Here is a 23,991-nt window from a genome sequence, read left to right as displayed (position 1 = left end):
AATTTAAGGTAGGATATTCTTGCTATTGAGCGCGTGAAGCGTAGGTTTACTAGGTTAATTCCCGGAATGGCGGGACTGTCATATGTTGAAAGACTGGAGCGACTAGGCTTGTATACACTGGAATTTAGGATGAGAGGAGATCTTATCGAAACGTTTAAGATTATTAAGGGGTTGGACACGTTAGAGGCAGGAAACATGTTCCCAATGTTCGGGGAGTCCAGAACCAGGGGCCACACAGTTTAAGAATAAGGGGTAGGCCATTTAGAACTGAGATGAGGAAAAACCTTTTCAGTCAGAGAGTTGTGAATCTGTGGAATTCTCTGCCTCAGAAGGCAGTGGAGGCCAATTCTCTGAATGCATTCAAGAGAGAGCTGGATAGAGTTCTTAAGGATAGCGGAGTCAGGGGGTATGGGGAGAAGGCAGGAACGGGGTACTGATTGAGAATGATCAGCCATGATCGCATTGAATGGCGGTGCTGGCTCGAAGGGCTGAATGGCCTCCTCCTGCATCTATTGTCTATTGTCTAACTGCAGCTCCGCCCGTTGTTTTGCTCCTCAGGCAAGTGTCAACGACACCCTTGGCAACGAAGTAAAGAGGGAGATCGCCATTAAGGCGCATCAGAGCAACGGGGTCTACATGCACATCGACGTTCCCAATGTCCTGTTGTATGCCGGTGACACCGTTAACATCACATTGATGGATCTGGGTCCTACCAACGGCAGCCTAGTGGAACACTATTACTACATGGTGAGTTATTGAAACCAAACTCACCGGGAAGGCCGATCGTCCACAATCAATAACCCGTGCCTGCCTTCTCCCCATATCCTTGGATTCCACTAGCCTCTAGAGTCATATCATATCATATCATATATATACAGCCGGAAACAGGCCTTTTCGGCCCACCAAGTCCGTGCCGCCCAGCGATCCCCGCACATTAACACTATCCTACACCCCACTAGGGACAATTTTTACCTTTACCCAGCCAATTAACCTACATACCTGTACGTCTTTGGAGTGTGGGAGGAAACCGAAGATCTCGGAGAAAACCCACGCAGGTCACGGGGAGAACGTACAAACTCCTTACAGTGCAGCACCCGTAGTCAGGATCGAACCCGGGTCTCCGGCGCTGCATTCGCTGTAAAGCAGCAACTCTACCGCTGCGCCACCGTGCTACTCCTGGGGGCGGAGTTGGAGTTGGATTCATGGGGAGGTGGTCTGGGAGGGGAGGAGACTCATCAAACTGCAAGGCATCCTGGGACAATAACGGCTCACCCCCTCCGTGACACGCTGGTCAACCTGAGGGGCACCTTCAGCGACGGACTGGTCCCATCAAAACGCCGCATTAAAAATCATTTCCAAAGTTATCGATAACCAACTGGATTTAGATCCAAAATTAATCATTTTAGGATTATCAGAACACATTACAAACTTTACGATAAGGCAGAGACGCTGTCTTGACTACAGTTTAATAACTGCGATGATATCCAGCTCCTCATCTCCACCAAGTCAATCTCCCCCACCACACACTCTACACTGACAAACTGCATCACTGAAATAAAATCTTGGCTTCAATCAAATTTCCTCAAACTATACTGCAACAAATCTGAAATCATCATCATTGGTCCAAAAACGCTCACCAAATCCACCCAAAACTTCATCCTCAACATTGATGGTCTCCCAGTATCCACCTCACCTCACATCCGGAATCTTGGAATCATCTTTGATCAAACCCTCTCCTTCGACAAACACATCAAACACATCACAAAGACAGCCTTCTTCCACCTCAAAAACATTGCCCGTCTCCGTCCATCCCTCTCCTCCACAGCTGCAGAAACCCTCATCCACGCCTTCATCACCTCCCGTCTGGACTACTGCAACAGCCTCCTCTATGGCGCACCCTCAAAAATCATCAGTAAACTTCAATACATTCAAAACTTCGCTGCCCGTCTACTCACCCACACCCCGATCCGTGACCATATCACCCCCGTCCTTTACAAGCTCCACTGGCTCCCCATCCCCCAGAGAATCCAGTACAAAATCTTCCTCATGACCTACAAAGCCCTCCATAACCTGGCCCCATCCTACCTGACCGACCTCCTCCACAGGCACACTCCCACCTGCACCCTCCGCTCTGCCGCTGCCAATCTCCTATCCCCCCACATCCGGACCAAACTCAGATCCTGGGGGGACAGGGCTTTCTCCATCGCTGCTCCCACCCTATGGAACTCACTACCCCAAACCATCAGAGACTCCTCCTCACTCACCACATTCAAAACATCACTGAAGTCTCACCTGTTCAGCACTGCCTTCAACAACTGAAGGTCACCTCACCCTTAGTCTCCTTTCTCTGTTCGTTTACTTATTTATCTATGTATTCAATTCTCTATGTTCTAGAAATCCCTGTAAAGCGTCTTTGAGTGTTTGAAAAGCGCTATATAAATGTAATGCATTATTATTATTATAATACTTAAATTTTGGAAAAAAAACAGTAACCCCCACAATTAAAATGTGAATTACGGAAATGACCGAGACCTTGCATTTGGAAAAAATAAGGTTTGCCTTAATTGACAAACCCAGATCTATTTTTTAAAATATGGTCTCCATTTATTGGATTTTTAAAAAAGTAAATGGGTTTGTCACGAAACTAAAATTTAAAACTAAAGTTAAAACTTGAGTTTAGGGTTGGATGTAGACAATAGACAATAGACAATGGGTGCAGGAGGAGGCCATTCAGCCCTTCGAGCCAGCACCGCCATTCAATGCGATCATGGCTGATCACTCTCAATCAGTACCCCGTTCCTGCCTTCTCCCCATACCCCCTCACTCCGCTATCCTTAAGTTAGCGGAGTTTAGCTTAGAGGCACAATGCGGAAACAGGCCATTCGGCCCACTGAATCCACGCCGACCACCGATCCCCGCACACTAAATACTATCCTCGGGACAGTTTACATTCGGCCCACTGTGTCCGGGTCAATCATCAATCACCCGTTCACACACTAGTTAGTTCTATGTTATCCCACTTTATCATCCACTGCCTACACACTAGGGGGCCGATTAACCCACAAACCCAACAACTTGCCCACACCGGCCAACATGTCCCAGCTACACTAGTCCCACCTGCCCACATTTGGTCCACATCCCTCCAAACCTGTCCTGTCCATGTACCTGTCTAACTGTTTCTTAAACGCTGGGATAGTCCCGGCCTCAACTACCTCCTCTGGCAGCTCATTCCACACACCCACCGCCCTCTGTGTGAAAAAGTTGCCCCTCAGATTCCTATTAAATTTCAGCTTCCTGTTGTGGCGCGGCGGTAGAGTTGCCGCCTTACAGCGAATGCAGCGCCGGAGACCCGGGTTCCATCCCGACTACGGGCGCCGTCCGTACAGAGTTTGTACGTTCTCCCCGTGACCTGCGTGGGTTTTCTCCGAGATCTTCGGTTTCCTCCCACACTCCAAAGACGTGCGGGTTTGTAGGTTAATTGGCTTGGTGCAAACGTAAAAACTGTCCCCAGTGTGTGTAGGATAGTGTTAGTGTGCGGGGATCACTGGTCGGCGCGGACACGGAGGGCCGGAAGGGCCGGTCGAGACCCTTCTTCAGACTGATGTCAGGGGGGCGGGACAAAGGAAGGATATAGGTGGAGACAGGAAGATAGAGGGAGAACTGGGAAGGGGGAGGGGAAGAGAGGGACAGAGGAACTATCTAAAGTTGGAGAAGACGATGTTCATACCACTGGGCTGCAAACTGCCCAGGCGAAATACGAGGCGCTGTTCCTCCAATTTGCGGTGGGCCTCACTATGGCACTGGAGGAGGCCCGTGACAGAAAGGTCAGACTGGGAGTGGGAGGGGGAGTTGAAGTGCTCCGCTATCCTTAAGAGCTCGATCCAGCTCTCTCTTGAAAGCATCCAACGAACTGGCCTCCACTGCCTTCTGAGGCAGAGAATTCCACACCTTCACTACTCTTTGACTACAACTATACTCATTAACACCCGCATCTATCCCCATAATCTTTATGTTTGTAATTCTCTTTTTTCGTTGCTTTTAGTTTATAGTCTTTTTTTTCAGTCTCTTTTCATCTTTATTTTTTCTTAAAAAATTTAAAAATTGAAGCTATGTAAGAACTCTATAACCAGTTTGTCGTTTATTATTATTTGTACATATGCTTTAAAAAAAAAAAAATGCCGCAGGAGATCCTTCTTCCCTGGGGCTATCAAACTGTACAACCCCCTCCCCCTTCTGTCGTGGGGTAGACTGACTCCCCTCCCCAATCTCTGCACATCCTCAATCCTTTCCACTCCTCATTTTATCTTCATGTTTCATGTATCTTGTTGTGTTTTATGACTATTGGCAGATCAATTTCTCTCCTAGGATAAATATAGTTCTAACGTATTGTATCGTATAGTTTGGGTTTGTAGGAAAATAACTGCAGATGCTGGTACAAATCGAAGGTATTTATTCACAAAATGCTGGAGTGCTTGGACAACTGAGGAAATTCAGAGTGTCTCTGAGGATCCTTCATTGCTTCTACTCTGGGGCTGTAGAGAGCATCCTGTCCGGCAACATTACAGTCTGGTTTGGGAACAGCTCTGCCCAGGACAGGATGGCCCTGCAGAGAGTAGTGCGTTCGGCAGAACGCACCATGGGAACTACACTCGTCCCCCTGCAGGACCTATACATCAGGAGGTGCAGATCCAGAGCAAGCAAGATCATGAGGGACCCCTGCCACCCCAGTAACGGACTGTTCCAGATGCTACGATCAGGCAAGCGCCTCCGCTGTCACGCTGTGAAAACGGAGAGGATGAGACGGAGCTTCTTCCCACAGGCCATCAGGACTGTCAATTTTTATAACCCCAGAGACTAAATTTTTGTCGACATTTTTTGTGCTATGTTTAGTAACTTATTAACTTTATTTATATGCTGTAATTCTTTTTGTGCACAACCCGCAGGCATTGCCACTTTCATTTCACTGCACATCGAGTATGTGTATGTGACAAATAAATTTGACTTGACTTGACTTGACTTGACTTAACTCAGCAGGTCAGGCAGCATCTCAGGAGAGAAGGAATGGGTGACGTTTCGGGTCGAGTAACCTCGCCCATTCCTTCTCTCCCGAGATGCTGCCTGACCTGCTGAGTTACTCCAGCATTTTGTGAATAAATACCTTCGTATAGTTTGGTTTAGTTCAGTTCAGTTCAGTTTATTGTCCCGTGTACCGAGGTACAGTGAAAAGCTTTTGTTGCGCGCTAACCAGTCAGCGGAAAGACAACGCACGATTACAATCGAGCCGTCCACAGTGTACAGACACGTGATGAAGGGAATAACGTTTAGTGCGAGGTAAAGCCGGCAAAGTCCGCTCAAGGATAGTCCGAGGGTCTCCAAAGAGGTGGATAGTAGTTCAGCACTGCTCTCTGGTTGTGGTGGGATGGTTCAGTTGCCTGATAACAGCCGGGAAGAAAGGGCGGCACGGTAGCGCAGCGGTAGAGTTGCTGCTTTACAGCGAATGCAGCGCCGGAGACTCAGGTTCGATCCTGACTACGGGCGCTGCACTGTAATGAGTTTGTACGTTCTCCCCGTGACCTGCGTGGGTTTTCTCCGAGATCTTCGGTTTCCCCCCACACTCCAAAGACGTACAGGTATGTAGGTTAATTTGACTGGGTTAAATGTAAAAAATTGTCCCTAGTGTGTGTAGGATAGTGTTAGTGTGCGGGGATCGCTGGGCGGCACGGACTCGGTGGGCCGAAAAGGCCTGTTTCCGCGCTGTATATATGTGATATGATATGATATGATAAACTGTCCCTGAACCTGGAGGTGTACGTTTTCACACTTCAGTTTCGAGAGACAGCGCGGAAACAGGCCCTTCGGCCCACCGAGTCCACGCCGACCAGCGATCCACGCGCACTAACACTATCACACACACGAGGGACAATTTACATTTGTACCCGAGCCATTTAGTCTGCAAACCTGCGGGTCCTTTGGAGTGTGGGAGGAAACCAGAGCACCCGGAGAAAACCCACGCAGGTCACAGCCATTTGAAAATGGGTAGGGATAGTTCAGAGAGATACGGTCCAAACGCGGGCAGGTGGGACAGGTGTAGATGGGGTATCTTGGTTGATATGGGCCAGTTGGGCCAGTTGGGCCAGTTGGGCCGAAGGGCCTGTTTCCACACATTATCTCTAAACTAATCTAATTTAAGGTGAGAGGGGAAAGATTTAATAGGAATCGGGGGAGGGGGGCATCTTTTTCACACAAAGGGGTGGTAAATGTATGGAACAAGCTGCCAGAGGAGGTAGTTAGGCTGAGGTGAAAACATTTAAAAGACATTTAGACATAGAAACGTAGAAAATAGATGCAGGAGGGGGCCATTCGGCCCTTCGAGCCAGCACCGCCATTCATTGTGATCATTGGCTGATCACCCACAATCAGTAACCCGTACCTGCCTTCTCCCCATATCCCTTGATTCCGCTAGCCCCTAGAGCTCTATCTAACTCTCTCTTAAATCCATCCAGTGAATCGGCCTCCACTGCCCTCTGTGGCAGAGAATTCCACAGATTCACAACTCTCTGGGTGAAAAAGATTTTTTCTCACCTCAGTTTTAAATGGCCTCCCCTTTATTCGTAGACTGTGTGTGTGGCCCCTGGTTCTGGACTCCCCCAACATTGGGAACATTTTTCCCGCATCGAGCTTGTCCAGTCCTTTTATAATTTGGATAAGAAAGGTTTCATGGGATACGGGCCAAACATGGGCAGGTGGGATTAGTGTAGATGGGGTATATTGATCGGCCTCGGCATGTTGGGCTGAAGGGCCTGTTTCCATGTTGTATGAACTCATGAATCGATTGGTTGGCATCATGGAAACATAGAAACATAGAAAATAGGTGCAGGAGTAGGCCATTCGGCCCTTCGAGCCTGTACGCACCGCCATTCAATATGATCATGGCTGATCATCCAACTCAGTATCCCGTACCTGCCTTCTCTCCATACCCCCTGATCCCTTTAGCCACAAGGGCCACATCTAACTCTTAAATATAGCCAAATGAACTGGCCTCAACTACCTTCTGTGGCAGAGAATTCCACAGATTCACCACTCTCTGTGTGAAAAAAAACTTTCTCATCTCGGTTCTAAAAGACTTCCCCCTTATCCTTAAACTGTGACCCCTTGTTCTGGACTTCCCCAACATCGGGAACAATCTTCCTGCATCTAGCCTGTCCAACCCTTTAAGAATTTTGTAAGTTTCTATAAGATCCCCCCTCAATCTTCTAAATTCCAGCGAGTACAAGCCGAGTCTATCCAGTCTTTCTTCATATGAAAGTCCTGCCATCCCAGGGATCAATCTGGTGAACCTTCTCTGTACTCCCTCTGTGGCAAGAATGTCTTTCCTCAGATTAGGAGACCAAAACTGTACGCAATACTCCAGGTGTGGTCTCACCAATGCCCGGCATGGGACATTGTGGGCCGAAGGGCCTGTCATAGAGTCATAGACCCTTTAGCCCAACTTGCCCACGCCGGCCAACATGTCCTAGCTACACTAGTCCCACCTGCCCGCGCTTGGTCCATATCCCTCCACACCTGTCCTGTCCATGTTCCTGTCTAACGTTGGGATAGTCCCTGCGTCAACTACCTCCTCCGGCAGCTCGTTCCCGACAACCACCGCCCTTTTGTGCTAATGTTCTACGTTCTGGGATGTTCTAGATCTTGAGCAAAGGAAAACTGCTGCACCACGAGAGAATCGAAAGGTCGACCAACACGTATGTCCAGGTTAACGTCACGCAAGACATGGTCCCCTATTTCCGTATGGTGGCCTATTACTTCACGGACGACAATGGCCAAAATCTCCTGGTCTCGGACTCGGTGCGGGTTGAAGTAGAAGACTCATGTGACCTTCAGGTTTGTGGTGGGTTTCTACACACAGTGGTGGGGGCCTGTTAATTATCTTGTCTAAGGATGTCAACCATGCCCTAAATCTGTAGGACTTTGTGTTGGAAGTCACTGAAAGTAAACATGCAGGTACAGCAGGCAGTGAAGAAAGCTAATGGCATGTTGACCTTCATAGAAGCATAGAAACATAGAAAAATAGGTGCAGGAGGAGGCCATTCGGCCCTTCCAGCCAGAACCGCCATTTATTGTGATCATGGCTGATCATCCACAATCAGTAACCCAGGTGAGACTGGTCCTTGATGATGCTGCTGGCCTTGCCGAGGCAGCGTGAGGTGTAGATGGAGTCGGTGGAAGGGAGGTTGGTTTGTGCGATGGTCTGGGCTGCTGGCCTTGCCGAGGCAGCGTGAGGTGTGGATGGAGTCGGTGGAAGGGAGGGTCTCGACCCGAAACATCGCCCATTCCTTCTCTCCAGAGATGCTGCTTGACCCGCTGAGTTACTAAGTTACTCACTGAGTTACTAGTTTTTTTTGTGTCCATCTTCAATAGAAGGGAGACACAAAATGCTGGAGTAACTCAGCGGGTCGGGCAGCAACTCGGGAGAGAAGGAATGGGTGACGTTTCGGGTCGAGACCCTTCTTCAGACTGATGTCAGGGGAGGGGGGCAGGACAGAGATAGAATGCAGTCGGGGACAGTCAGACTGGTGGGAGAACTGGGGAGAGGGAGGGGATGGAGAGAGGGGGGAAAGCAAGGGTTTACTTGAAGTTAGAGAAGTCAATGTTCATACCGCTGGGCCAAGCGAAATATGAGGTGCTGTTCGTCCAATTTGCGCTGGGCCTCACTCTGACAGTGGAGGAGGCCCAGGACAGAGAGGTCAGTGCGGGAGTGGGAGGGGGGGGGGGGAGTTGAGGTGCTGAGCCACCGGGAGATCAGGTTGGTTAAGACGGGGCTGGGCGGAGGTTCAATGGAAGGGAGGTTGGTTTGCGTGATGGTCCCGGCTGCCGCGGTGCACTGTGGGTGGAGCAAGGCTTGACGCCGTTGTCGGGGCTGGGGCCTGGTGACTCCGGGAGGAGATGTACGCCGGGGTTTGAGGCCTGCCGACCCTTTGCAGTTGCAGGTCCTACCCAGCCTGTTCGCGGATGTTGACCAGAGGGACCTACTGCTGTCCGTGTTGACCCGGCCCTCAACAGATGTCTACGTGAAGGCGGTGGACAACCGACTGGCCAAAGCTCACGTCGACCTGGGGATCTACGAGCAGGTGAGAAGGTCGGGGGGGACAATTAGGCCATTGGGCCCATCACGTCTACTCCGCCATTCAATCACGGGTGATCCATCTCTCCCTCCCAACCCCATTCTCCTGCCTTATAAGGTTCGTAGGTTCTAGGAGCAGAATAAGGCCATTCGGCCCATCAGCGGCACGGTGGCGCAGCGGTAGAGTTGCTGCCTGACAGCGAATGCAGCGCCGGAGACTCAGGTTCGATCCTGACTACGGGCGCCGTCTGTACGGAGTTTGTACGTTCTCCCCGTGACCTGCGTGGGTTTTCTCCGAGATCTTCGGTTTCCTCCCACACTCCAAAGACGTGCAGGTTTGTAGGTTAATTGGCTGGGCAAATGTAAAAATTGTCCCTAGTGGGTGTAGGATAGTGTTAATGCGCGGGGATCGCTGGGCGGCGCGGACCCGGTGGGCCGAAGGGCCTGTTTCCACGCTGTATCTCTAAATCTAAATCTAAATCAAGTCTACTCCGCCATTCAATCATGGCTGATAGACAATAGACAATAGACAATAGACAACAGGTGCAGGAGGAGGCCATTCAGCCCTTCGAGCCAGCACCGCCATTCAATGCGATCATGGCTGATCACTCTCAATCAGTACCCCGTTCTCCTGCCTTCTCCCCATAACCCCTGACAGCCCGCACTAATCAAGAATCTATCAATCTCTGCCTTAAATATATCCACTGACTTGACCTCCACAGCCTTCTGTGGCAAAGAATCCCACAGATTCACCACCCTCCGACTAAAGAAATTCCTCCTCATCTCCTTCCTAAAAGAACGTCCTTTAATTCTGAGGCTGTGCCCTCTGGTCCCAGACTCTCCCACTAGTAGAAACATCCTCTCCACATCCACTCTATCCAGGCCGCTCACTATTCTGTACGTTTCAATGAGTTCCCCCCTCATTCTTCTAAACTCCAGCGAGTACAGGCCCAATGCCGACAAACGCTCATCATGGGTTAACCCACTCATTCCTGGGATCGTTTTCGAGAATCTCCTCTGGACCCTCTCCAGAGCCAGCACATCCTTCCTCAGATACGGGGCTCAAAATTGCTCACAAGGCTCCAAATGCGGCCCGACCAGCGCCTTATACAGCCTCAGCATCACATCCCTGTTCTTGTGTACAAGCCCGCTCGAAATAAACGCTAGCATTGAGTTTGATTTCTTCACTACCGATTCGACTTGCAGATTAACTTATTGGGAATCCTGCACCAGCACTCCCAAGTCCCTTTGCACCTCCGATTTCTGGATTCCCTCTCCATTTAGAAAATAACCTACGCCTTTATTCCTACGACCAAAATGCACGACTCCATTCTTTGCTCCACTATATTACACCTACCACTTCTCTGTCCACTCTCCCAACCTCTCATTAGAAACATAGAAACGTAGAAAATAGGTGCAGGAGGAGGCCATTCGGCCTTTCGAGCCAGCACCACCATTCATTGTGATCACGGCTGATCATCCACAATCAGTAACCCATGCCTACCTTCTCCCCATACCCCTTGATTCCGCTAGCCCCCTAGAGCTCTATCTAACTCTCTTTTAAAATCGGCCTCCACTGTCCTCTGTGGCGGAGAATTCCACAAATTCACAACTCTCTGGGTGAAAAGGTTTCTTCTCACCTCGGTTTTAAATGGCCTCCCCTTTATTCTTAGACTGTGTGGGGCCCCTGGTTCTGGACTCCCCCAACATTGGGAACATTTTTCCTGCATCCAACTTGTCCAGTCCTTTTATAATTTTATACGTCTCTATAAGATCCCCTCTCATCCTTCTAAACTCCAGTGAACACAAGCCCAGTCTTTCTAATCTTTCCTCATACGACAGTCCCGCCATCCCGGGGATTAATCCTTGTGAACCTATCCTCAATAGCCTCAATAGCAAGGACGTCCTTCCTCAAATTAGGAGACCAAAACTGCACATAGTACTCCAGGTGCGGTCTCACCAGGGCCCTGTACAACTGCAGAAGGACCTCTTTGCTCCTACACTCAACTCCTCTTGTTATGTCCAAGTCCTTCTGCAGTGTCCATGGGTCTATGTCCAAATGATGGTCAAGATTCCATTGGGATCTCCATTGGATGGCATGGTAAGGCAGCAACTGTACCTCTGTGCCACCGTGCCAGCCTTGTAAAGCTGCCTCTCACTCCCCTAAATCTCTGAAATAAAGGGCGCTCTCTTCGAAAAGGTGAGGAGAAACGTCTTTAGTCGGAGGGTGGTTAATCTGTGGAACTCACTGCCACAGAGGGCAAGTCAGTGGCTGTTTTAAAGGCAGAGATAGACAAATTCTTGATTAGAAACGGGCGTCAAAGGTTATGGGGAGAGGGCAGGAAAATGGGGGTTAGGAGGAAAGAGAGAGAGAGAGAGAGAGAGAGAGAGAAATCAGCCATGATGGAATGGCGGCGTGGACTCGATGGGCCGAATGGCCTGATTCTAACTCCTACGACCTGCGACCTTGTGCGCACCGCGAACGATTTACAGCGGCCAATTAACTTTACGTTAGACTTTGGTTTCAGCAGGTACAGCTCGTAAACAGGCCCTTCGGCCCACCGAGTCCATGCCAGCCAGCCCGCCAACCTTTCAATTCAATTCTACAGGCTACAACGGAATCAAGGGGTTGGACACGTTAGAGGCAGGAAACATGTTCCCAATGTTGGGGGAGTCCAGAACCAGGGGCCACACAGTTTAAGAATATGGGGTCGGCCATTTAGAACGGAGATGAGGAAAAATCTTTTCAGTCAGAGAGTTGTGAATCTGTGGAATTCTCAGCCTCAGAAGGCAGTGGAGAGCTGGATAGAGCTCTTAAGGATAGCGGAGTCAGGGGGTATGGGGAGAGGGCAGGAACGGGGTACTGATTGAGAATGATCAGCCATGATCACAGTGAATGGCGGTGCTGGCTCGAAGGGCCGAATGGCCTCCTCCTGCACCTATTGGCTATTGTCCATTGTCTATTGGAAACAATCGCAACTCCGGCAAGGTAAGAGATTGGAAACAAGTTTCCCCCTACCCCCCCCCCCCCCCCCCCCCACACACATAAAACAAACCAGAGAACATTAACACACACTTTTACTAAAAATAACAACAAAGAAGACGATAAAGACGGACAGACCGTTGGCGAGGCTGCCATCGCTGACGGCGCCACCCGGTGGACATCCCACTGTTTGACGGACGGCCGTCCGTCCCTTCTGCCTCTTGCAGGCTTTTTACCGGAGGGACCTGTACGACTTTGGCGCCTCTTACGGAGGAGGGCGGGACGCCGCGGCGGTCTTCGAGGATGCGGGGCTACGCTTCCTCTCCGATCTATTGCCCCCGTCGGAACTGAGCGGTGAGCAGCGGGAAACGCAGCAAAGGGGGGAAAGGGCGGAGGGAGTGCGAACGGATGAAAGGCAAAGGGAAGGGGGAAAACACAGGAAAGGTATGTGGTCGTGCTGGAAAGGGTTCGGAGAAGATCTACGAGGATGTTGCCAGGACTAGAGGGCGTGAGCTACAGGGAGAGGTTGAGCAGGCTGGGTCTCTATTCCCTGGAGCGCAGGAGGATGAGGGGAGATCTTATAGGGGACCAGGGTTTTGGACGTTCACCAACGGTTTCTCCAGCCTTCAACCAACGGGCCTGGTTGGCTAGAGAGTCGGGGGGCAGATTGACGTCCGGATGGAATGTTGGCCTTCATAACAAGAGGAGTTGAGTACAGGAGCAAAGAGGTCCTTCTGCAGTTGTACAGGGCCCTAGTGAGACCGCACCTGGAGTACTGTGTGCAGTTTTGGTCTCCAAATTTGAGGAAGGATATTCTTGCTATTGAGGGCGTGCAGCGTAGGTTTACTAGGTTAATTCCCGGAATGGCGGGACTGTCGTATGTTGAAAGACTGGAGCGACTGGGCTAGTATACACTGGAATTTAGAAGGATGAGAGGAGATCTTATTGAAACGTATGATTATTAAGGGGTTGGACACGTTAGAGGCAGGAAACATGTTCCCAATGTTGGGGGAGTCCAGAACCAGGGGCCACACAGTTTAAGAATAAGGGGTAGGCCATTTAGAACGGAGATGAGGAAAAACTTTTTCAGTCAGAGAGTTGTGAATCTGTGGAATTCTCTGCCTCAGAAGGCAGTGGAGGCCAATTCTCTGGATGCGTTCAAGAGAGAGCTAGATAGAGCTCTTGAGGATAGCGGAGTCAGGGGGTATGGGGGAGAAGGCAGGAACGGGGTACTGATTGAGAATGATCAGCCATGATCACATTGAATGGCGGTGCTGGCTCGATGGGCCGAATGGCCTCCTCCTGCACCTATTGTCTGTTGTCTATTTACAATTCACAATTTACAGAGGCCAATTAACCAGCAAACCTGCACTTCCTTGGAGTGTGGGAGGAAACCGGAGCGCCCAGAGAAAACCCACGCAGGTCACGGGGGGAACGTGCAAACTCCGTTCAGACAGCGCCCGTGGTCGGGATTGAACCCGGGTCTCTGGCGCTGTGAGGCGGCAACTCTACTGCTGCTGGAGCTGTTGCCCTGTTGATGGGACTAATTATTGATAGGCCGCTCTCTCTCTCTCACTCGAGCTACCCCCTGTTAAACCTCTCCATCCCTCTGCTCCTCATGTGAGACAGCCACAAGAAGCAGGCTGATTGATTAGTTCAGTTTAGTTTATTGTCCCGTGCAGCGAGGTACAGTGAAAAGCTTTTGTTGCGTGCTAACCAGTCAGCGGAAAGACAACACACGATTACAATCGAGCCGTCCACAGTGTACGGATACATGGTAAAGGGAATAACGTTTAGTGCAAGGTAAAGCCAGTAAAGTCCGATCAGGGATAGTCTGAGGGTCACCAGTGAGGTGGATAGTAGTCCAGCACTGCTCTCTGGTTGTGGTGGGATGGTTCAGTTGCCTGATAACAGCCGGGAAAAAACTGTCCCTGAATCTGGAGGTGTGCGTTTATACACTTCTGTACCTCTTGCCCGATGGGAGAGGGGAGAAGAAGGAGTGGCCGGGGGTGAGACTGGTCCTTGATGATGCTGCTGGCCTTGCCGAGGCAGCGTGAGGTGTAGATGGAGTGGGTGTCAGGGAGGTCGGTTTGTGCGATGGTCTGGGCTGCTGGCCTTGCCGTGGCAGCGTGAGGTGTAGATGGAGTGGGTGTCAGGGAGGTCGGTTTGTGCGATGGTCTGGGCTGCGTCCACAACTCACGGCCATTTCTTGCGGCGTTGAAGGTGTGTGAGGTTATGGGTTTGGGAAACATTTTCAAAGGATGTTGGGAGGTGATGTTGCAGTTGTATCAGAGGCCGCATTCAGAGCACTGTGTTGAGTTCAGGTGTGGATGTTGGGTCAGTTGGTTAATCATTTGGTTATTTACAGAGGTGTTGGATGTTCCCTGGCACAGAAGTCAGCTGCAGACACCGAGATATGGTGAGCAATGATCAATATATTCAACACGGAACACTGTGATCCTGATTGTGAGCACGTGAGTGTGAGCCAGTGATTGTGAGTGATTGTGAGCGCATAATTGTGAGTGAGTGTGAGCAAGTGATTGTGCATGATTGTGTGTGAGTGATTGTGAGTGAATGATTGTGAGCAAGTGATTGTGATTGAGTGATTGTGTGAGTGATTGTGAGCGAGTGATTGTGAGCGAGTGATTGTGTGCGAGTGATTGTGTGAGTGATTGTGTGAGTGATTGTGTGTGACTGATTGTGTGTGAGTGATTGTGTGAGTGATTGTGTGAGTGATTGTGTGAGTGATTGTGAGTGATTGTGAGTGAGTGATTGGGAGTGAGTGATTGGGAGTGAGTGATTGTGAGTGAGTGATTGTGAGTGAGTGATTGTGAGTGAGTGATTGTGAGTGAGTGATTGTGAGTGAGTGATTGTGAATGAGTGATTGTGAGTGATTGTGAGTGAGTGATTGTGAGTGAGTGATTGTGAGTGAGTGATTGTGAGTGAGTGATTGTGAGTGAGTGATTGTGAATGAGTGATTGTGAGTGAGTGATTGTGAGTGAGTGATTGTGAGTGAGTGATTGTGAGTGAGTGATTGTGTGAGTGATTGTGTGAGTGATTGTGTGTGAGTGATTGTGTGTGAGTGATTGTGTGTGAGTGATTGTGTGTGAGTGATTGTGTGTGAGTGATTGTGTGTGAGTGATTGTGTGAGTGATTGTGTGTGAGTGATTGTGTGAGTGATTGTGAGTGAGTGATTGTGTGTGAGTGATTGTGTGTGAGTGATTGTGTGTGAGTGATTGTGTGTGAGTGACTGTGAGTGAGTGATTGTGAATGAGTGATTGCGTGAATGATTGTGAGCAAGTGATTGTGCAGGTGAGCGTGAGCGAGTGATTGTGAGTGAGTGATTGTGCACGTGAGTGTGAGCGAGTGGTTGTGAGTGAGTGATTGTGCAAGTGAGTGTGAGCGAGTGATTGTGTCATTGAATGATTATGAGTGTGATCATGGGTGCTACTGTGATAGTGATTAAATGGGTGTGAGTGACTGATTGTGAGTGAATGAGTGTGAGTGTGAGAGTGTGAGTGTGTGAGTGAGTGTATGTGTGAGAGTGTGTGTGAGTGAATGTGAGTAATGGTGAGTGAGTGATTGTGAGCGTGATAGTGAGTGCTAGTGTGATAGAGTGATGGAATGGGTGTGTGATTGTGATAGTGATCATGAGTGTGAGTGGGTGATTGTGGTCTTGGTCATGAGTGTGAAAGTGATTGAATGATTGTAAGTGATTGTGAGTGTGTGATTGTGAGTGAGAGTGGGTGATTGCGATCACGATTGTGAGCGGGTGATTGTGAGCGAGAGTGGATGATTGCGATCACGATTGTGAGCGAGTGATTGTGAATGATTGTGTGTGTGAGTGTTTGTGAGTGAGTGATTGTGTGAGTGGGTGATTGTGATCATGAGTGTGAAAGTAATTGTGATGGGGTAATTGTAAATGAGAGAGAGTGATTGTGAGAGTGTGAGAGAGTGGGTGTGAGTGGGTGTGAGTGATGGTTTGACTGTGATGTATTGAACGATGCTCTTTCATTGCCTGCCTTAACAATGGAGCAGAGACAACACACACAAACCTGGATAAACCTTGGTCGAGGAGGAACACAAAGTGCCGGAGTAACTCAGCGGGTCGGGCAGCATCTCTGGAGAGAAGGAACGGGTGACATTTCGGGTCGAGACCCTTCGCCAGTCGACCCAAAACGTCGCCCATCCCTTCTCTCCGGAGACGCTGCCAGTCCCGCTGAGTTACTCCAGCATCTTGTGGGGTCTGTCTTCGGTGGAGACCGACCGACCGGCATCTGCAGCTCATTCCATCACATCTGTGATAAATCGTTGCTGATAACGGCCTATGCCTTTCCCTTGTGTAGATCTGGAGATGGCACACCCTTTTCTAGTCGTACAGCCCTTGTACAGAACGTCCTGGATGTGGGACATACACAACACATCAGGGACAAAGACGTTCCGGTACGAGTTTAGAGACACAGCGCGGAAACAGGCCCCTTCGGCCCACCGGGTCCGCGCCGACCAGCGATCCCTGCGCACTAACACTATCCAACGCCCACTCGGGACAATTTTTTACTTTTGCCAAGCCAGTTAACCTACAAACCCGCACGTCTTTGGAGCGTGGGAGGAAACCGGAGATCTGGGAGAAAACCCACACGGGTCACGGGGAGAACGTACAAACTATGTACGGACAGCGCCTGTGGTCGGGATCGAACCCGGGTCGCCGGTGCTGTGAGGCAGCAACTCTACGGCTGCCCACATGCGAGTGGGGACAGGGGCCTAGTGTGACCAAGGGTGCTCCTCGAAACTGAGGATAAGAGTTTGCTTACGATGCCGCACAGATAAGGGTGGAGAGTGATAGGTGGAGTAGCAAGGAACTGCAGACAGACACACAAAGCTGGAGGAACTCAGCGGGACGGGCAGCATCTCTGGAGAGAAGGAACGGGCGACGTTTGGGGTCGAGACCCTTCTTCAGACTGAGAGTGAGGGGAGAGGGAAACGAGAGATACAGACAGTGGTGGAGAGAGATATAGAGCAAATGAATGAAAGGTGAGCAAAAAAGTAACGACGATTAAGGAAACAGGCCAATGTTAGCTGTGGGCGAGGCAGGAAAATGGGGTTAGGAGGCAGGGATCAGCCATGATTGAATAGCGGATGGGCTGAAATGATTGGAGAGACTGGGCTTGTATTCACTGGAATTTAGAAGGATGAGAGGGGATCTTGTAGAAACCGTATACAATTATGAAAGGACTGGACAGGCTAGATGCAGGAAAAATGTTCCCAATGTTGGGGGGGTCCAGAACCAGGGGCCACACACACAGTCTAAGAATAAAGGGGAGGCCATTTAGAACTGAGATGAGGAAAAACTTTTTAAGTCAGAGAGTTGTGAATCTGTGGAATTCTCTGCCTCAGAGGGCAGTGGAGGCCAATTCACTGGATGAATTTAAAAGAGAGAGTTAGATAGAGCTCGAGGGGCTAGCGGAATCAAGGGATACGGGGAGAAGACAGGCACGGGTTACTGCTTGTGGATGATCAGCCATGATCACATTGAATGGCGGTGCTGGCTCGAGGGCCAAATGGCCTCCTCCTGCACCTGTTTTCTATGAATGACCTAATTCTGCTCCTATAACTTGTGAAAACGAGTTGCAGATAATGAGATCAATGTGATCATGGCTGATCATTCTCAATCAGTACCCCGTTCCTGCCTTCTCCCCATACCCCCTGACTCTGCTATCCTTAAGAGCTCTATCTAGCTCTCTCTTGAATGCATTCAGAGAATTGGCCTCCACTGCCTTCTGAGGCAGAGAATTCCACAGATTCACAACTCTGACTGAAAACGTTTTTCCTCATCTCTGTTCTAAATGGCCTACCCCTTATTCTTAAACTGTGGCCCCTGGTTCTGGACTCCTCCAACATTGGGAACATGTTTCCTGCCTCTAATGCGTCCAATCCCTTAATAATCTTGTACGTTTCGATAAGATCCTCTCTCATCCTTCCAAATTCCAGTGTATAAAAGCCTAGTCGATCCAGTCTTTCAACATATGACAGTCCCACCATTCCGGGAATTAACCTAGTAAACCTACGCTGCACGCCCTCAATAGCAAGAATATCCTTCCTCAAATGTGGAGACCAAAACTGCACACAGTACTCCAGGTGCGGTCTCACTAGGGCCCTGTACAACTGCACACAGTACTCCAGGTGCGGTCTCACCAGGGCCCTGTACAACTGCAGAAGGACCTCTTTGCTCCTATACTCAACTCCTCTTGTTATGGAGGCCAACATTCCATTGGCTTTCTTCACTGCCTGCTGTACCTGCATGCTTCCTTTCAGTGACTGATGCATTAGGACACCCAATTTAGTTAAGTTTAGAGATACAGCGCGGAAACAGGCCCACGTACGCGCACGCACGCACGCACGCACGCACGCACGCACGCACGCACGCACGCGCACACACACACACACACACACACACACACACACACACACACACACACACACACACACACACACACACACACGACAATAGTTACATTTATACCAAGCCAATTTACCTACAAACCTGCACATCTTTGGAGCGTGGGAAGAAACCGGAGATCTCGGGGGGGGGGGGAAACCCACGCAGGTCACGGGGAGAACGTACAAACTCCGTACAGACGGCGCCCGTAGTCGGGTTGGAACCCGTGTCTCCGGTGCTGCTAGCGCTAGAAGGTGGCAACTCTACCGCTAAACGTCGCCCGTTTATCTTAAGACATTTGTTTTGTGCGCGGTTAATGCTAAGGATCGATAAGACAGGTACAAGCCTTGCAATACCTCTCTCTTCCTGCAGGTTAACATCAACTATCGATCCGCCGAAGGTGTGGGAGGTATCAGCATTTAGTGTTTCCAAAAACGAGGGTAAGGATTCTGTGTCCAAACTTTACCATCGATGACGTGGGGTGGCACGGTGGCGCGGCGGTAGAGCTGGTGCCTCACAGCGCCAGGGACCCGGGTTCCATCCCGATCACGGGTGCAGTCAAACGAGGAAAGATTGGAAAGACTGGGATTGTACTCACTGGAATGCATTCAAGAGAGAGCTGGATAGAGCTCTTAAGGATAGCGGAGTCAGGGGGTATGGGGAGAAGGCAGGAACGGGGTACTGATTGAGAATGATCAGCCATGATCACATTGAATGGCGGTGCTGCCTCGAAGGGCCGAATTGCCTCCTCCTGCACCTATTGTCTATTGTCTATTCGCTGGACAGGCTAGGTGCAGGAAAATGTTCCCAATGTTGGGGGGAGTCCAGAACCAGGAGCCACACATACAGTCTAAGAACAAAGGGGAGGCCATTTAAAACTGAGGTGAGAAGAAACTTTTTCACCCAGAGAGTTGTGAATTTGTAGAATTCACTGCCACAGAAGGCAGTGGAGGCCGATTCACTGGATGGATTTAAGAGAGAGTTAGATCGAGCTCTTGGGGCTAGCGGAATCAAGGGATATGGGGAGAAGGCAGGCACGGGTTACTGATTGTGGACGGTCAGCCATGATCACAATGAATGGCGGTGCTGGCTCGAAGGGCCAAACGGCCTCCTCCTGCACCTATTTTCTATGTCTTTGTCTATGTCTAGTGTGTAAGATAGTGTCAGTATGCGGGGATCGCTGGTCGGTGCGGACTCGGTGGGCCGAAGGGCCTGTTTCCGCACTGTATCTCTAAACTAAAACGAATCTAAACTTAAACTAAAGGCATTGAAGAGGACTACCATGAAGAGAGAGGCACCCAGATTTATGTTTAATGAAGACTCCAGTGGATTGGATTTGATTAGCGCCTACTGCATCCCAAATGAAAAGCAGAGGGGAATAGATTATTTATTGAAAGTCCAATGTCCCCATTAGACGTTAAAAAGCACACCAACTTCCTTAGATGGCTTAGGAAGTTTGGCATGTCCCCTACAACTCTCCGCTACTTCTACAGATGCGCCATAGAATTGGGAACGGTTTGGGAACAGCTCCATCCAAGACCGCAAGAGATTGCAGAGAGTTGTGGACGCCGCCCAGACCATCACACAATCTGACCTCCCTTCCACCGACTCCATCTATACCTCACGCTGCCTCGGCAAGGCCAGCAGCCCAGACCATCGCACAAACCAACCTCCCTTCCACCGACTCCATCTACACCTCACGCTGCCTCGGCAAGGCCAGCAGCCCAGACCATCACACAAACCGACCTCCCTTCCACCGACTCCATCTACACCTCACGCTGCCTCGGCAAGGCCAGCAGCCCAGACCATCGCACAAACCACTTCCATTGACTCCATCCACACCTCACGCTGCCTCGGCAAGGCCAGTTAGCACGCAACAAAAGCTTTTCACTGTACCTCGGTACACGGGACAATAAACTAAACTAAACTGATATGCTGCAATCCTGACAACTTTATTGTGCGTCCTGCATCTTCCCCTTTGCTCTACCCTATTGTACTATTAAACTAAACTAAACTACACTGAACAAAACTAAACTAAACAGGTGTAGGGGCCCTGAAAACTGTAACATCCAGGTTCGGGAACTGCTTCTTCCGGACAGCCATCAGGCCATTAACCACCACAAGCTCAAATAAGCTCTGAACTACATGGACTAGCGTGGCACGGTGGTGCAGCGGTAGAGTTGCCGCCTTACAGCGAATGCAGCGCCGGAGACCCGGGTTCCATCCCGACTAAGGGCGCTGCCTGTACGGAGTTTGTACGTTCTCCCCGTGACCTGCGTGGGTTTTCTCCGAGATCCTCGGTTTCCTCCCACACTCCAAAGACGTGCAGGTGTGTAGGTTAATTGGCTTGGGTATAAATGTAAAACTTGTCCCTAGTGGGTGTAGGATAGTGTTAATGTACGGGGATCGCTGGGCGGCACGGACCCGGTGGGCCAAAAGGGCCTGTTTCCGCGCTCTATCTCTAAACTAAACTAAACTAAACTATTATTATTATTGCACTATTATTGATTGTTTTTTGTGTGTACTTATGTATGCGTATGTGTGTGTGTATATAAATTTATATATACCACAAATATATGTATATAAACATATATATACACACACATATATATATATACACACATACATATATAAACATAGCACAAAAAGTAAGGAAATTTGGCATTGGCAGAGAAGATTTGGCAGATTTTTCATGGGCGCAACCCATATACTCAGCTCCGCTGCTCATCCCACAAATGCATGTTCCTTACAAATGTGGCACCATTTAAAAAGGAAATAAACAGGCTTTCCAACGGTATAAGATTTATTGCCAAGAAGCATTGTTACAACAAAGAAATAATCTACCAAACAAAAAAAGTCCTTACTTTTTGTGCTATGCGCACACACACACACACACACACACACACACACACACACACACACACACACACACACACACACACACACACACACACACACACACACACACACACACACACACACACACACACACACACACACACACACACACACACACACACACACACACACACACACACACACACACACACACACACACACACACACACACACACACACACACACACACACACACTGCATATATATATTATATAGTCCTTACTTTTTGTGCTATGCACACACCCCACACACACACACACACACACACACACACACACACACACACACACACACAGTGCATATATATATTATATAGTCCTTACTTTTTGTGCTATGCACACACACACACACACACACACACACACACACACACACACACACACACACACACACACACACACACACACACAGTGCATATATATATTACATGCATACATTTATACACATACATATATATATATATAAAATATATACACACACACATACATAAGTATATATATATATATATATATATGTGTGTACATCACAAATACCACATATATATATGTGGAAACAGGACCTTCGGCCCACAATATCGTTTATCATATTGTGGGCTGAAGGTCCTGTTTCCGCGTTGTATCTCCAAACTAAACCAAACACATTTCACCATGGGAAACTCACTAACATCTTTCTTCTCCATTTTAAGGTTTATGTATTGCCAGACCATTGCTGATGAAGATAAATGAGGACGATGAGAACGTATAATTTGACCAGGCGTGCAGACGCGGCCAACGCCCCAATGAGGAATTCCATTGAAGGCAGTAAGATCTGCATCTGAACGCAGTTCCCACCCCAAACTGGCTCACGCCGAAACCCTCCCTGCGTCTCTTCCATCAGCGGCCACAGCCCTGCACCAAGGGGCTTCACAAAAAGCTGGGGTAGCTCAGCGGGGCAGGCAGCATCTCTGGAGAGAAGAAATGGGCGACGTTTCGGGTCGCGAAACTTCTTCAGACTCTCGAGCGCAAATCTCATCAGGTCATAAGTGATAGGAGTAAAATTAGGCCATCAAGTCTACTCTGCCATTCAATCATGGCTGATCTATCTCTCCCTCCCAACCGCATTCTCCTGCCTTCTCCCCATAACCCCTGACACCCGCACTAATCAAGAATCTATCTATCTCTGCCTTAAGTATATCCACTGACTTGTGGCCTCCACAGCCCTCTGTGGCAAAGAATCCCAGAGATTTACCACCCTCTGACTAAAGAAATTCCTCCTCATCTCCCTCCTAAAAGAACGTCCTTTAATTCTGAGGCCGTGCCCTCTGGTCCTAGACTCTCCCACTAGTGGAAACATCCTCTCCACATCCACTCTATCCACTCTATTTCACTGTTCTGTACGTTTCAATGAGGTCCTCCCTCGTCCTTCTAAACTCCAGCGAGTACAGGCCCAGTGCCGACAAACGCTCTTCATGGGTTAACCCACTCATTCCTGGGATCGTTCTCGTAAACCTCCTCTGGACCCTCTCCAGAGCCAGCACGTCCTTCCTCAGAAACGTCGCCCATTCCTTCTCTCCAGAGATGCTGTCTGTCCCGCTGAGTTGCTCCAGCATTTGTTGTCTATCTTCGGTGTAAACCAGCGCCTGCAGTTCCTTCCTACACATTTCTGGGGTGACGGATAATCCATTGAGTGAAAAATAAATGCGTTTGGAACAGCAAGTTTTGCCTGATTTGTTTTATAAACAAGTTTTGCCGGTGTGGTAGAGTTGCTGCCTCACAGCGCCAGAGACCCAGGTTCGATCCCGACTACGGACGCCGTCTGTACGGAGTTTGCACGTTCTCCCCGTGACCTGCGTGGGTTTTCTCCGAGATCTTCGGTCTCCTCCCACACTCCAAAGACGTGCGGGTTTGTAGGTTAATTGGCTTGGTATAAATGTAAAATTGTCCTGAGCTTGTGTAGGATAGTGTTAGTGTGCGGGGATCGCTGGTCGGTGCAGACTCGGTGGGCCGAAGGGCCTGTTTCCGCGCTGTATCTCTAAACTAAACTAAACTAAACTAAACTAAGACAGAGTGACCTAATACGTCACCTCCCCACATCTTCAGAGATGCCTTGGTAGCTTATAATCTTAAGGGTTTAGTTCAGTTTAGTTTAGTTCAGTTTATTGTCACGTGTACCGAGGTACAGTGAAAAGCTTTTTTATAACGTGCTATCCAGTCAACGGAAAGACAATACATGATTACAGCAGGCAGTGAAGAAAGCCAATGGAATGCTGGCCTTCATAACAAGAGGAGTTGAGTATAGGAGCAAAGAGGTCCTTCTGCAGTTGTACAGGGCCCTAGTGAGACCGCACCTGGAGTACTGTGTGCAGTTTTGGTCTCCAAATTTGAGGAAGGATATTCTTGCTATTGAGGGCGTGCAGCGTAGGTTCACTAGGTTAATTCCCGGAATGGCGGGACTGTCATATGTTGAAAGACTGGAGCGACTAGGCTTGTATACACTGGAATTTAGAAGGATGAGAGGGGATCTTATCGAAACGTATAAGATTATTAAGGGGTTGGACACATTAGAGGCAGGAAA

At 49.4% G+C, this 23,991-nt stretch overlaps 1 protein-coding gene across 1 annotated transcript in view; it reads left to right on the top strand.

Annotated features, from left to right (window-relative positions):
* The window catches only part of LOC144602887 (complement C4-B-like), a 45,862-nt gene extending 22,730 nt beyond the window's left edge, over window positions 1-23,132 (top strand). The window contains exons 8-15 of the mRNA XM_078416009.1: window positions 559-747; window positions 7,687-7,881; window positions 8,982-9,128; window positions 12,332-12,458; window positions 14,473-14,523; window positions 16,451-16,547; window positions 18,913-18,980; window positions 22,124-23,132. Of these exons, the coding sequence (XP_078272135.1) occupies window positions 559-747; window positions 7,687-7,881; window positions 8,982-9,128; window positions 12,332-12,458; window positions 14,473-14,523; window positions 16,451-16,547; window positions 18,913-18,980; window positions 22,124-22,182 (933 nt within the window). The 3' untranslated portion in view covers window positions 22,183-23,132. The remainder of the gene's footprint in view (window positions 1-558; window positions 748-7,686; window positions 7,882-8,981; window positions 9,129-12,331; window positions 12,459-14,472; window positions 14,524-16,450; window positions 16,548-18,912; window positions 18,981-22,123) is intronic.
* Window positions 23,133-23,991: the final 859 nt, after the last annotated feature.

The sequence above is a fragment of the Rhinoraja longicauda genome, chromosome 19 (genome assembly GCF_053455715.1).
Source record: "Rhinoraja longicauda isolate Sanriku21f chromosome 19, sRhiLon1.1, whole genome shotgun sequence".
Lineage (NCBI taxonomy): Eukaryota > Metazoa > Chordata > Chondrichthyes > Rajiformes > Arhynchobatidae > Rhinoraja > Rhinoraja longicauda.
This window is presented reverse-complemented; position numbering and strand designations above follow the sequence as displayed.